This window comes from Chelonoidis abingdonii, chromosome 2, assembly GCF_003597395.2.
Source record: "Chelonoidis abingdonii isolate Lonesome George chromosome 2, CheloAbing_2.0, whole genome shotgun sequence".
In the NCBI taxonomy this organism is placed as follows: domain Eukaryota; kingdom Metazoa; phylum Chordata; order Testudines; family Testudinidae; genus Chelonoidis; species Chelonoidis abingdonii.
The window spans coordinates 109,584,584-109,596,924 of NC_133770.1; the positions used below are offsets into that span (position 1 = coordinate 109,584,584).

Consider the following 12,341-nt stretch of genomic DNA (forward strand, 5'->3'; position numbering starts at 1 on the left):
AGCACCTGTATAACACAGGGCCATAGAACTTCCCCAAAATAATTCCCATGATTCTTTTCTGAACCCTCTCCAATTTATCAATCTCCTTCTTGACTTGTGGGCACCAGAAAAGAACACAGTATACAGTATTCAAGCAGCGGTCGCACCAGTGCCAAATTCAGCGGCAAAATAACCCTTCTGCTCTTATGAAAGATTCCCCTGTTTAATTGTCCCAGGATCTCATTAGCTCTTTTGGCCACAGAGTCACACTAGGAGCTCATATTAGGCTAATTATCCTCCACGACTCCCAAATATATTTCAGAGTCACTAATTCCCAGGATAGAGTCCCCCATCCTGTAAGGCTGTCCTACATTCTTTGTTCCTAGATATAAACATTTACATTTAGCCATATTCAAATATGTATTGTTCACTTGCACCCAGTTTACCTAGTGATTTAGATATTCTTACTCACTATTACTTGAATCGCTATTCTTTGATAATAAACTTATTCTTGTTTTCACTATATATATGTACACACACCCCTATGTTAAGCAAAGTGATGGTCCTCAGTTGAATCTTACAAGCTGGTATGTACTGTCCTTTGAGAACAGCAGCTCTGGCAATACTGTGAGTGTCCAGTGGATAAGGGGCTGGAAACTGAGTATTTGGGGGTTGGTGTGTGCCTATCGCTCCTTGTACACAGAGAGCGAGGCCTGCAGGGGGCCAGGAAGGCTTGTACTCCCAGAAGTTGTTGGTTTCAGGGAGCTAATCCACAGCAGGCACAGACAAGACAGCTTCACACTAAGGGTAGGTGGTGTTGAGGTCCCACGCAACCCTGGGTACCCCTGGGGAGCATCACAAACCTCCACGCCATTTAGGAGATGTCGGAATTCAGGGCAGATGAAAGCACTCCCTGCATATGCTGCATCAATATGCATCCAGATATTCTCCTTATTGCCTGGAAAAAAATGAAGGAAATTAAATAAGCAAAGACAGCTTTTTTCTTTAAAACATTTTCTTAATTTGCATTAGACCAAGTGACTAGAGGGGATTTGCAGTCCCTGCATTTTTGGGGTTTTTTTGCCATTCATATTTTATCAATTCAGTTAGGACAGAGATCTAAGAGGTCACGTCACATAGGTCTCTGTTCTACTAAAGAATCCATGCACACAGACTCTCCACAGTTCTATTAGCAGGATCGAGCCCTTGGACACTCCATTTACTATTAACTTGCAATACAAAATCTTAATTTATGATCAATTCAGGATGCTTAAAAATATGTATTTCTTTAAAAAAAACCTAGTGATGTTAACTAATTTCTATAAAGAACGCTCTCAATTTTTGTAACTGGAATAGCAACACAAGTTTTAACTTTGCTGGCCCTTTTTAGCAATGGCCAGAGCTCCAAGATGATACATTCTTATATAACATGAGTATCCAGGGTCCTAATAGAGTGAACAAACTATTTACAGCAACCAATTTATTTTGGGATATTAAACTATGAACAAACTTTGTTCTTACCCATGAGCAAACTTTGATGTATTACAAATCTGTTACCTTAAATTATTCAATAAGTTGTTTTTGCAAAAATATTTCAGAATATGGATCTCACAGTTTACTCTATGCGACTGTTCATTGACAGTAAGTCATATGGCAATATTTCTAGTCCCTGAGTGGACGACATTGAAACAAGTCAACAAAATCAGTCACAACAGCCACCACACACTTCTGGTGCATTTTTTTTTTTTTGCATTATACGCACACACACACACACACTTTAATCGATATTCACGTGAAAAGATTAGTTACACACGTACTTGGATTCTTGTGAACTAAAATTCATTTGCATAAATGTTTGCAAAAAAAACATTAAAATATGTGTATCCCCTCCAAGTTAATTCTCAGCTTTTATTTGAACAAATGTTTGAGATTATTATTGTTGTTTTTGCACTGAGTTCACGTAGCTGTGGGCATATTCCTCATTTTATGACTTATACATATGTACATTGAGGGTGAAGTTCACCCCTCTGCAGAGGGGGCGGGACCTTTGTGTCTTGACTGATACAAAGTGACAGAGGGGCACAGGGAAGGACACACAATTCAGCTTTTTTTCATTCTGCTTCAGGTGAAGCTTTTCTGACTCATGCAGAACAGACCAAAGAAAGGAGCCACAAACTCAGGGCCGGCTCCAGGCACCAGCTCAGCAAGCAGATGCTTGGGGTGGCCAAGGGGAAGGGGCGGCACGTCAGGCTCTTCAGCGGCAATTTAGCGGCGGATCCCTCGGTCCCTCTCAGAGGGATGGACCTGCTACCGAATTGACGTCGAAGAAGAAAGCGGCAGTGGAGCTGCTGCTGATCACGATCGCAGCTTTTTTTTCCCCCCGCCGCTTGGGGCGGCAAAAACCCTGGAGCTGGCCCTGGACAAAGTCAGGCATGTAAGCATTTTGTGGTCCCAAAATATGTTGCCACAAAGGAGGGTTTTTTAAAAACAAAACTTTGAAACTATGGCCCTCTTTCTTACCAGTTAGTGATCTGGCCTAAAAGTACAAGTTTGCTTCTTGAAGTGATATTAGAAAATAACTGCAAGTGAAAGATTTATAGACAGAATTATTGCCAATGGACACCGACACTGCATAACACCCAGGAAATGAATCAGCAAGAGACTGTACCTTATATTTAAATTTTAGAGAGAAACAACAGGGAATGACTTACAAATAGGACCCAGTTCTAACAGTCTGTCAAAGGAGCAACAAGGTGTGGTTCCAAGTGTTGCACAAAACTGAAGAGAAAAACAAAAGGCAAAACTTTAAAATCAAATTTTCCAGCCAAGACAATTACCAACCGAGAAACAGCAAGCCACAAAGACCTCAAGGAATAGAAAGAACTCTGGTGATTTAGGACTTCTGAATACCCACACATAATTGCAGCCTTCTAATCAATACCTACCCAACAACTGAATTGCAGTGTGTCGTTCTGGATACAAGATGGTTCCAGAGTTTATGGGAGTTTGCACCAAGGATTTTGATTCTACATATATCTCCAAACACTAATTTCAGCTACGTAGGTGTCAATCTATAATAGCTGTACTGAAGTCAATGAAATTCATTCTAATTTATGCTGGTATAACTGAGCTCAGAATGTGGTTTAAGGATAAGTTACTGGCGCTATCACAAGGTAGTGATTTTCTCACAGGCCCTTCTCTTCCAGGGTCATGCTAAACACTCAAAGTCAGCTTCCCTGACTCTTCCCTGTGTGTGTGTCTCTCTCTCTCTTCTAAACTGTCTGCAGCACTATGAACACAATGGGCCAAATGCAGATGTGATGTAAATAATGGAGGAAGTTTCACATTAGCAGGAAGATATAAGTGGGTGAATGTAAGCTGTTGTAACTTCCCCTGAGAGGAGTGAAAATGTGGAGTGAAAGCAAGCAACAAGAGAGTGTAAGCTAAAGTGTGGGGGCTGCTTTATCTTTTATATTACTGTTATTCTGATAGATATAAACATATACAGGCCCCAATGAAAATGGGGGCCCCTTTGTGCTAGGTGCTGTATATACACACATGGTGAGAGACAGTCCATGCACTGGAGAGTTTACAGTCTAAATATATATGGTAGACAAAGGAAGTAACATTATTCCTACTTTGTAGCTGGAGAATTGAGGCCCAAAGTGATTAATTATTCCCAGGTCTCAGGGGAAGTCTGTGGCAGGGCCAACCCAAATATCTCGAATCCCAGTTCAGTGCCTTAAGCCAAAGAACATCCTTCTTACTATTGGTTGCTTCCCTTCTACAACCTTGTCCTTCTGGTTTGCCTTAGTCAATAAATTACACCAATTTATGCTCTCACAAATTTACCAACATGTAATCACAGTGTGCAATGTGCCTGTACTCTCATAAAAATATCTATCAATAAAACATGCACATTTAATCATCACCTAGTAATCCACCTTGGGAGTAATAGACATAGATGCAAAGTAGGGAAAGATAAAAAAAAAAAAAACAACCTAATGAACTTTTGCCCATAACACATTCAAACATTTGTTGAAGTCTGAAAGAGTCTGGTTATTTCCCCCTCACCCAAAATTACCCATGCCTCCAACCTTCCTGTTTCTGCCTGAGATAGGAAACTAAGTGGTAAAATACAATGAGAAAGACCGGAATACTGAAAGAATAGCCTAACTTGAAATAGGAAGTACAGGAAATCTGGCAGGATTTCTATTTCCAATTTGCAGACTTTAAAAAGTTTCATGTAAGGAGAAGCAGCCTACATTTTGGGTGTTAATCTGATGAGACCTTCCAAAACTTCCCATTACTAATATAAACATACAGTGGCATATCCGTCCATATTGAGTAGTTTTAAGTTTGCTGTTAAGTTGATTTGCGATCAGATTTATACCTAGAGCCTCTCACTTAGGCTTTGGATAGACTAAGATTTAAAGGTTTGTTATCAGGCATAAAGAAACATGTTCTAATACCTTTAAAGGGTGTAGTGTAGAACAAGCAGTGTATACTTTAACATATGCTAAGTGAGACAAGTTAAAGCCTAGGTGCTTTTTCTCCTAAAAAAGGAAAAACTTCATTCAGTTAAATTTATTTTTTTTAAATGGAAAACTTCAAACGACTTGCAGAAAAAATGCTATTCACTGTTCATCAAATTTTGATGGGAAATATTTGCCTAGCTCTCAGACTAACTTAGAGGCCAGCAACAGAACTTCAAATGTCAATTTTGGTAACTATTGCACTGCTCATCAAAGCTTGCAAGAAAGGAGAGCAAATACTATATTATGAGTAGGCTTTTAAAAACACAGGGCAATAGCTGTCTCAAAACACATCTGCATCCATATTGTATGTATCTCCAACAATAACGTTAATGTTCATTCCTGCTGGTACAGCTAGAAAAGAGATTTTTTTTTGCATTTATGTTTTATAAGAAGCACTCGGATATCATAGAGATGGCTAACCTAATTATACCTGGTAAAACAGTCCTCTAAGGTGGCCATATCCTGCCCTTGCATGACTTCATGCAGCCTTATAAAACCATGAAAAATCACCAGACCAGGCACAGAACTTATTCCCTCAGCCTGATTATGACAACAATGATAATTATAAGGATATTCATATTTTAGTCAACCATAAAAGGATTGCTATAGGCAAATGGATGATTAAAATTTGGCAGGGCTGATCTAATAGGTCTTTTCAATCTAACTATTGTGAACCTTGTCTGGAAACAAATGAGATTCTGAAAACAAAGGATATGGCAAATACATAGACATGGGGATTTATTCACACACCGAGATAAAACTATGTACCAAAAGTAAGAGTTCTTAGCCTTATCCATATCACCATCCCCTTTCCATATTGGGAGCACCCTGGGTCCCACATCCCATTCAGAAATATGTGCAAGACAGGATGTTTGTAGCCCTCTGGTCCCTGTTTGCAACCCCTCTTTAGGCTGAAGCATCCCAGGTATGAACCCCTGCCTTTAGGAATTATGGGGTACATTTTAAAAAGGGTTGAGGCTTGGTCTGTATTCTACTGGTGTAGTATGCACTCAGATCTTGTACCACAGATGAACTGAAAATGAACTAGAGTACTTGCATTGCTGGCTATTTGATTTGCTCCTATAGTCAGGAAGAGGCACGGGTATCAGATCGGCACCTTCAGTCGAACTGTAGGTACAAAAATAGGGATATAAATTGTGCAGGTGCAAATTGGGCGCTGAAAAAGAGAGAGCACCCTTATGAAAATGGGGCTGCGTCGGTGCATGTGCACAAGTTGGCTATAAAGAACAATTACTACAATGTTCAGGTTACACGGTTAAGGACCCATGTCAGGAAATCCCAAAATTACTGTGGCACACGCAGTCATAACTCTGCTTCTTTGTACATATGTATTATAATTAGATTACTGGCCTTCACCAAGCGGATGCAGGAGAGGTGTCAGTGGTTAGTGAGGGACAATAAAGGGAAGCAAGATTATTGCTGAGCTCAATTCAGCCAGCTGAAAGATATGGTATACTGCTGTCAGCACCATTATATGATTACACTAAGCTACAAACACGCTCTCTATAATCACTTTAAGGAATGTGCCATTATAGTCAGAGATTGTATACATTCAATACATAGGCTCAGTTGTTTGAATAATGGCTTGTTCCATAAAGAATGACTCAGCTGTTTAAATAATTTTAATGTTTTTTTCTGTAGGTGCATGAACCCCAAAGCCACCTGCATTAATTGCCAGAAACCACTTAAAGTAACAGCATCTGCTCTCTTCAGGGCTCTCATTACCTTGTATCAGTACTAAACAATGAATCTAACCCAATTTGTAACCCATATTAGAACAGCATAATCACATTTGTGCAGGGGACAGGCTGCATCTCAGAAATGGAACTGAGCGCTCCAAAAAGCCCAAGGCATTATCCTTTTCAGATTATGTTGTATAAATATAACACAGCCTTTGCTCTGATGTAAAGCAGCCAAATGCTTGCATCAGTCACCTCGTATAGTATTTTCCTGAGTACATGACCTAAACCTGCACAAATATTTATAATGCCCTGCAGGTTTGTATTACAAACCTCAGGGAGCACTGCTTCCACAACTTCCAGGAGACTGGTGTCCCAGTGATACACAAGGGGGATTGCTCTGCCCACAGCTAGTGTCTGCCTACTTGCATTTCTAGAAGTTAGCTATGTACATTGTATGAGACTCAATAAAGGAATAGGGTCTATCATACAAAACCTACAGAGGTATCGAAGTAGTGAGATTATTGCTTAATGCAATGGGCATATAAGAAAACCAAGAAAGCTCATTTAATTTAAATATACTAAAGCAGGGATCGGCAACCTTTCAGAAGTGGCGTGCTGAGTCTTCATTTATTCACTCTGATTTAAGGTTTGGTGTGCCAGTAATACATTTTAATGTTTCTAGACGGTCTCTTTCTATAAGTCTATAATATATAACTAAATTATTATTGTATGTAAAGTAAATAAGGTTTTTAAAATGTTTAAGAAGCTTCATTTAAAATTAAATTAAAATGCAGCATCCCCCATATCAGTGGCCAGGACCTGGGCAGTGTGAGTGCCACTGAAAATCAACTTGCGTGCTGCCTTTGGCATGCGTGCCATAGGTTGCCTACCCCTGAACTAAAGCATGTGACATACTTTAGGAATTGATTAACAGTGATCTGTATGTGGGTGTCATATTTATTCATACTAACACTGAACAATGCACACTAAGCTAAATTCAGCCTGGTTTATCCCAGCTTCTATAATTCTGGTAGGGTGAAAGGAGCCTGCAAGGTTATTTCAGACCTGACAGAGTTTTGAATGCTAAACTTCTTGTCATTTTACTACAAATACAAGACCTATTTAAAAAAAAAAAACACAGCAGGATATTGTACACTCAATTCAAAATCACTACCATGTAGTTGCTAAACTAGAGAGCTATTAATTTAGCTATCCACCTCTTCCCCGCAACCCCAATACTATGCTCATCATATTGGGACCCATATTAATGAAATAGTTAACAATGATGAGAACTGTGCCTGTGTATGTAATGCAGTTACTTCTGGAGTGGAATGTAGCACATTGCAATGCCACCTCCTAGACAGAAAGCAAAGATGCCTTATCCAACTGAAACTGCAAGCGAAATTCAGCTAGGCAAACTAGAATTTGGCCAGGGCATGAAACTAGCACCATTACTCTTGTGACATCTACAATTTTTGATAATCATTTGTGGTCAGGACCTCAGTTTTGCAACTCATCTGAGGGCTGGCACCTCCAGCAGCCTAGTGCTGATACAATCACTATCCACAGTGGCCTGGATGCCAAGTATCTGCTTGTGCATATCCTGTAAATCATCACCCAACAAAGCTGTTTCTGCTAGAGTCACAAACAAGAAGGTGATCATATTGCAGCAGCAGGACACTGCAATAGCTCTTTGAAGTATATTGTAACATATACAGCAGCTGCTGTCATGTATCTGTACTGGCTTATGAAAGTCAATATAGGCACAGATTACTTATACACGCCTAAGTGAATGTAGTTTATATGCAGTGGACCCTATTTTCCAACTTTTTAGAGCCTACGTTAATGTACCGTGTTGCACATTTGGACACTCAAACCAGCACTCAGACACCTAGTTTAGGTACCTTCATCTCAATTTGAGAGCCTGAGGCAAAGCATTTAGAACACCTAAGGGCTGGTCTACACTACGGGGTAAAATCGATTTTAGATACTCAATTTCAGCTACGTGAATAATGTAGCTGAAGTCGAATATCTAAAATCGATTTACTCACCTGTCCTCACCATGCGGGATCGATGTCCGCGGCTCGCCATGACGATTCTGGAACTCCGTTGGGGTTGGTGGAGTTCCGGAATCGATATAAGCGTGCTCAGGGATCGATATATCCCGTCTAGATTAGATGCGATATATCGATCCCCGAGCAATCGATTTTAACCCACCGATACGGCGCGTAGTCTAGACGTGGCCTAAGTTTCAGCATCCGCTTAATTCCCAATTAAGTCAGTGGGATCTCAGCATGTGCTTAAGTGCTTTGCTGAATTGGGGCCCAACTAGCATGCTGGCCAAGTTTGGGGCTTGCTCCAAGGTGCTGAGTGCCTTCAACTCCTGCCAACTTCAGTTCCTCTCAGGGGTCACTCAGCACCTCATGAGATCGGGCCTGTTTGTCAATAGCCTGTGTAACACAACTGTTTTCATTTGCTGAGTTATAGCTGTGCTTTGATTTTTTCATACATCTTTTGGAATGGAAATATACATGGCTTTGAACTTGGGGAAGCAAATGAAAACTACTGCTCTGGCCTTGCTCCCAGCTTTTACTATACTTTGTGCTAAGTGCACCAATGAATAAATGGCTAGAGCTAAAAGACATCAGTGGTGGATATACAAGTTCAAAGATTCTTTTTTTTTTTTTTTTAAATGCCAAACAAGTCTGATAACCAAACCTTACTTATCTGAAAAAACTATAACACAGTGACCAATCTATTTTAATTAGAGCTCCTGTTGCTTATCAGGCCCAGTAAACACATGAGCCTGAATCTCTCCTCACTTATATTTCTATTAACTGTAATGGAATTACTCCTGATTTATACATGTACCTTTGAGAGGAGAATCTGACCCATAAAACACACGGTTTTATTTTCCTTCTCCACCCTCTCTATTAAATCATTTTTGCTCAAGAGACTGCATGAACTTAGAGGCAACTCAGATCACTTATGTCAGCAGAACTTTAGCACTTGTGTGCACAGCACTATGTCGGTGGGAGAGACTCTGACTCAGGCATAGTTACTGCCACTCGTTGAGTTGATTTTATTATGTTCAAGGGAGAGCTCTCTCCCGTTGGCATAACACGGCTAACGAGAGATCTTACTGTAAGCTTGTAAGTGTAGATATGGAAGGATCTATATGCTGTCACAAACTCTTTTCCATCAGGGTTCCTTTTGCAGAACTTTCTGCTTTGACACTGCATCTCCCTCTTGAGAGAAAGATCAGTGAAGAAGAGGTGAGTAATAAGGTGGTGGAAAGTGTTTCCTTAGTAACGTGCGTATCTTTGTCACAGGAACAAAATAAAATAGCCCCAAATTACTCAAGAATGAAAGAACTTGAAGAGCAGAAAAGGGAGCACGAATGGGGTGCATGGGCTACTGCCCAGTATGAGAGAGAATGAGCATACCTTTTCAGTTAGGAGGCCAGCAGTAAAGGATAATAAGATCTCATCTAATCCTCGCTGAGATGTTTTATTTATACAAATAAATGGAAGGGCTGACACTGTCCGTATTAACTCAGGCTTAGCCTATGCTTTCTTTCAAGGCTTGTATTGCACAGCAAAGCAACCAGTGGAGACAACATACAGTTGTAACAGTGTCACTGAATCTGTAAACAGATTATTTGATTTCCCTTTCCCACAGCTGCAAAAATTAATAGATGGTGAATATTTATGAGGAGAGTTCCATTGTGGGTGTATAGATGAGGTTCGAGCAACAAAGCAACTCAATTAATTTTTTGACAGCACATGGAGAAATGATGCAGAATTGCAGTGTGTAAACCACATGCAGAAACAAAACACTGAAGCATGCTGTTAAAAAAAAAAATCAGAACAGCCTAATATACTTGTTAAACCAAACCAAACCAGCTGCATATAAAAATTGCTTATATGATGTGCTGTGCTGAATTTGCCCCAGTGGAAGGAACTGAGATCTCCATTACAAATGCATTTCTTCTGCAGCAGGTTCTATGGCACAAGTAAATTCATGTGAGCAGCCTTAGTGATGGTGCTTTCATTTTGGACAAGAGTCTTATTTCCACTAGAAGGCAATCGGTGGGATTCACTTGGTCATCAAGATTATTCAATTCCTTTTCTCCAAGGCAAGAAAACAGCATCCCCTTACACTTGTGAAACATCTGTTGTGCTCATGCCAGGGTCTTTTAACATACCACAAAGTCAGAGCCCAAGGCAATCAAAATAAATCAAACAAACAAGCAAGCAAGCAAGCAAAGGATAAGATTTCCAAAAGTGTCCAGTGATTTAAGTTTTAAGTCCAATTTTCTAAAGTGACTTCAGACTGACTTTCACTGACACCTAGGTTCCTAAATCATTTTTGATAATGGGACTTAGAAGCCTAAATCACATAGGTCCTTTTGAAAATTTTACCTTAAGTAAACAGAGAAGACAAAGTACAGGCTACTCTGAATCAAACAAGACTGCTCTGAACAGAAGCTGTGTAAAAATGGTATTGTGGGCTTGCACACAATACCATATCAAATTTCTTCAGATGACAAGACACGACTTTTTCTAACTGCCAGCTTTTCTAACTGCCAGCCCTGTAGACTCAACTTGGACTGTGAGAGCCAAGATGGGCTTTACCCTTCACTGCCACCACTACTGATAAAAGTTCTACTGGCCATATTACGCTCTCTGTACATAAACCTGTACAGCTCCATTGTCTTCAGCAGATTTGCCAGGTATAAATTATTGGAAATTAGCAAACAATTATGTTGATGCATGATAACAGACTCCAGTTCACTCTCTCAGCGGTAGTAACTCTTCAGGGCTAACAGGAGAAAAAATGTACTAAAAACTTATTGTAGGTGAAAGTGATTGCATGATATTCTGAATTTACACAAGGAACAGATCCTCTGAATGAGAAAGTGCTATTTTTCATTAGTCACTCAAAGTTACTACACTTTAAAAAGACACTGTATTCAATCTGAAAGATCACATAGTATGAACACAGTTCACTATACATGAATTCTGATGGGAAAGGAAAATAATGTTAATGTCAATAGCGGTGACTTACAGTTCATTACTGACATTTGTCATCTTATTGAAAGGTGATACAGTCTTCTATCTCTCTCTCTCACACACACACATACACACACCGTCTGATATAGCCTCACCTTGCTGATGTTCAGGGCACACTGCGAGGCTTATTTATTTGCTAAAGTAGCACTGAGTCTGGTGGTTTGGGAGGGGTTCTGACTGTTTGCTGATATTTCAGTTTGACATTGTGTCATTTTGGGTGTTGATTTTATATATTTTTTTTGACATGCACCTACATGCAATCCATAAACTCAAAAATAAATACACACATTTGTGACAATTGCAGTTTGGAAGTCCAATGTAAAAGATTATAACATAATATTTCAGGACAGAAGAAAGCCAAGATATTCACCCACATCAATCCACCTGTCTAGTCTAACATCCTCCCTCCCTTTAAATGCATCTTCTCTCTTTGCTTTAGTTCTATTCAAAGACACAGCCTCTATTTGGCAATCCATTATACACACGAGTTGCCATATGTGCAAAGAAATGTTTCCTAAACCTCCGTAGTGCCTAAGGAATTCAGTTATTTTCTTTTCTTCTCTGGTCCTTTGCACCCATTTAAAAAGAGGGAAAAAAGACTGTATGCAAAGTTCATGTACCGTGTAGAACATTCATGGAATGTTCATATTCCAACTACTGTGCTGATCTGTATGTTCCTACATTACATACAGTATCATCTGGTCATCTTAAAAGTGGCCTATCAGATGCAGTAAATCCACAGGTAAGATTGTGAAAGCCAGTACTTACAAAGAATGGGATAAGACCAGCAGCTCTGTCTTCATGCAAAACCTTCTTTAAGGCTGATCCGCGAACAGTGAATTTATCATCCGAAGGGATATTTTTAATCTTCACTCCACCAATTAATCCTGCCCTTTCCACTGATGAATGGGCCTGCAATTAAATGGGTGGATTTTAAAACATGAACCTTCCACAGAAACCTGTTTTTAATTCTAACAAACCATATGTAATATTTTATGAGATCCACAATGCAACAGAATTGGGGTTGTCCATACTAAAATCTCTAG

General features: G+C 39.7%; 1 protein-coding gene across 1 annotated transcript in view; it reads right to left on the reverse strand.

Moving 5' to 3' along the window:
• DDC (dopa decarboxylase) overlaps positions 1–12,341 on the reverse strand; it is an 82,890-nt gene that overhangs the window by 36,111 nt on the left and 34,438 nt on the right. Inside the window, exons 6-8 of the mRNA XM_032800296.2 lie at positions 12,064–12,207; positions 2,691–2,757; positions 843–937 (exon numbers count right to left, since the gene is read on the reverse strand). Coding sequence (XP_032656187.1) covers positions 843–937; positions 2,691–2,757; positions 12,064–12,207 — 306 coding nt within the window. The remainder of the gene's footprint in view (positions 1–842; positions 938–2,690; positions 2,758–12,063; positions 12,208–12,341) is intronic.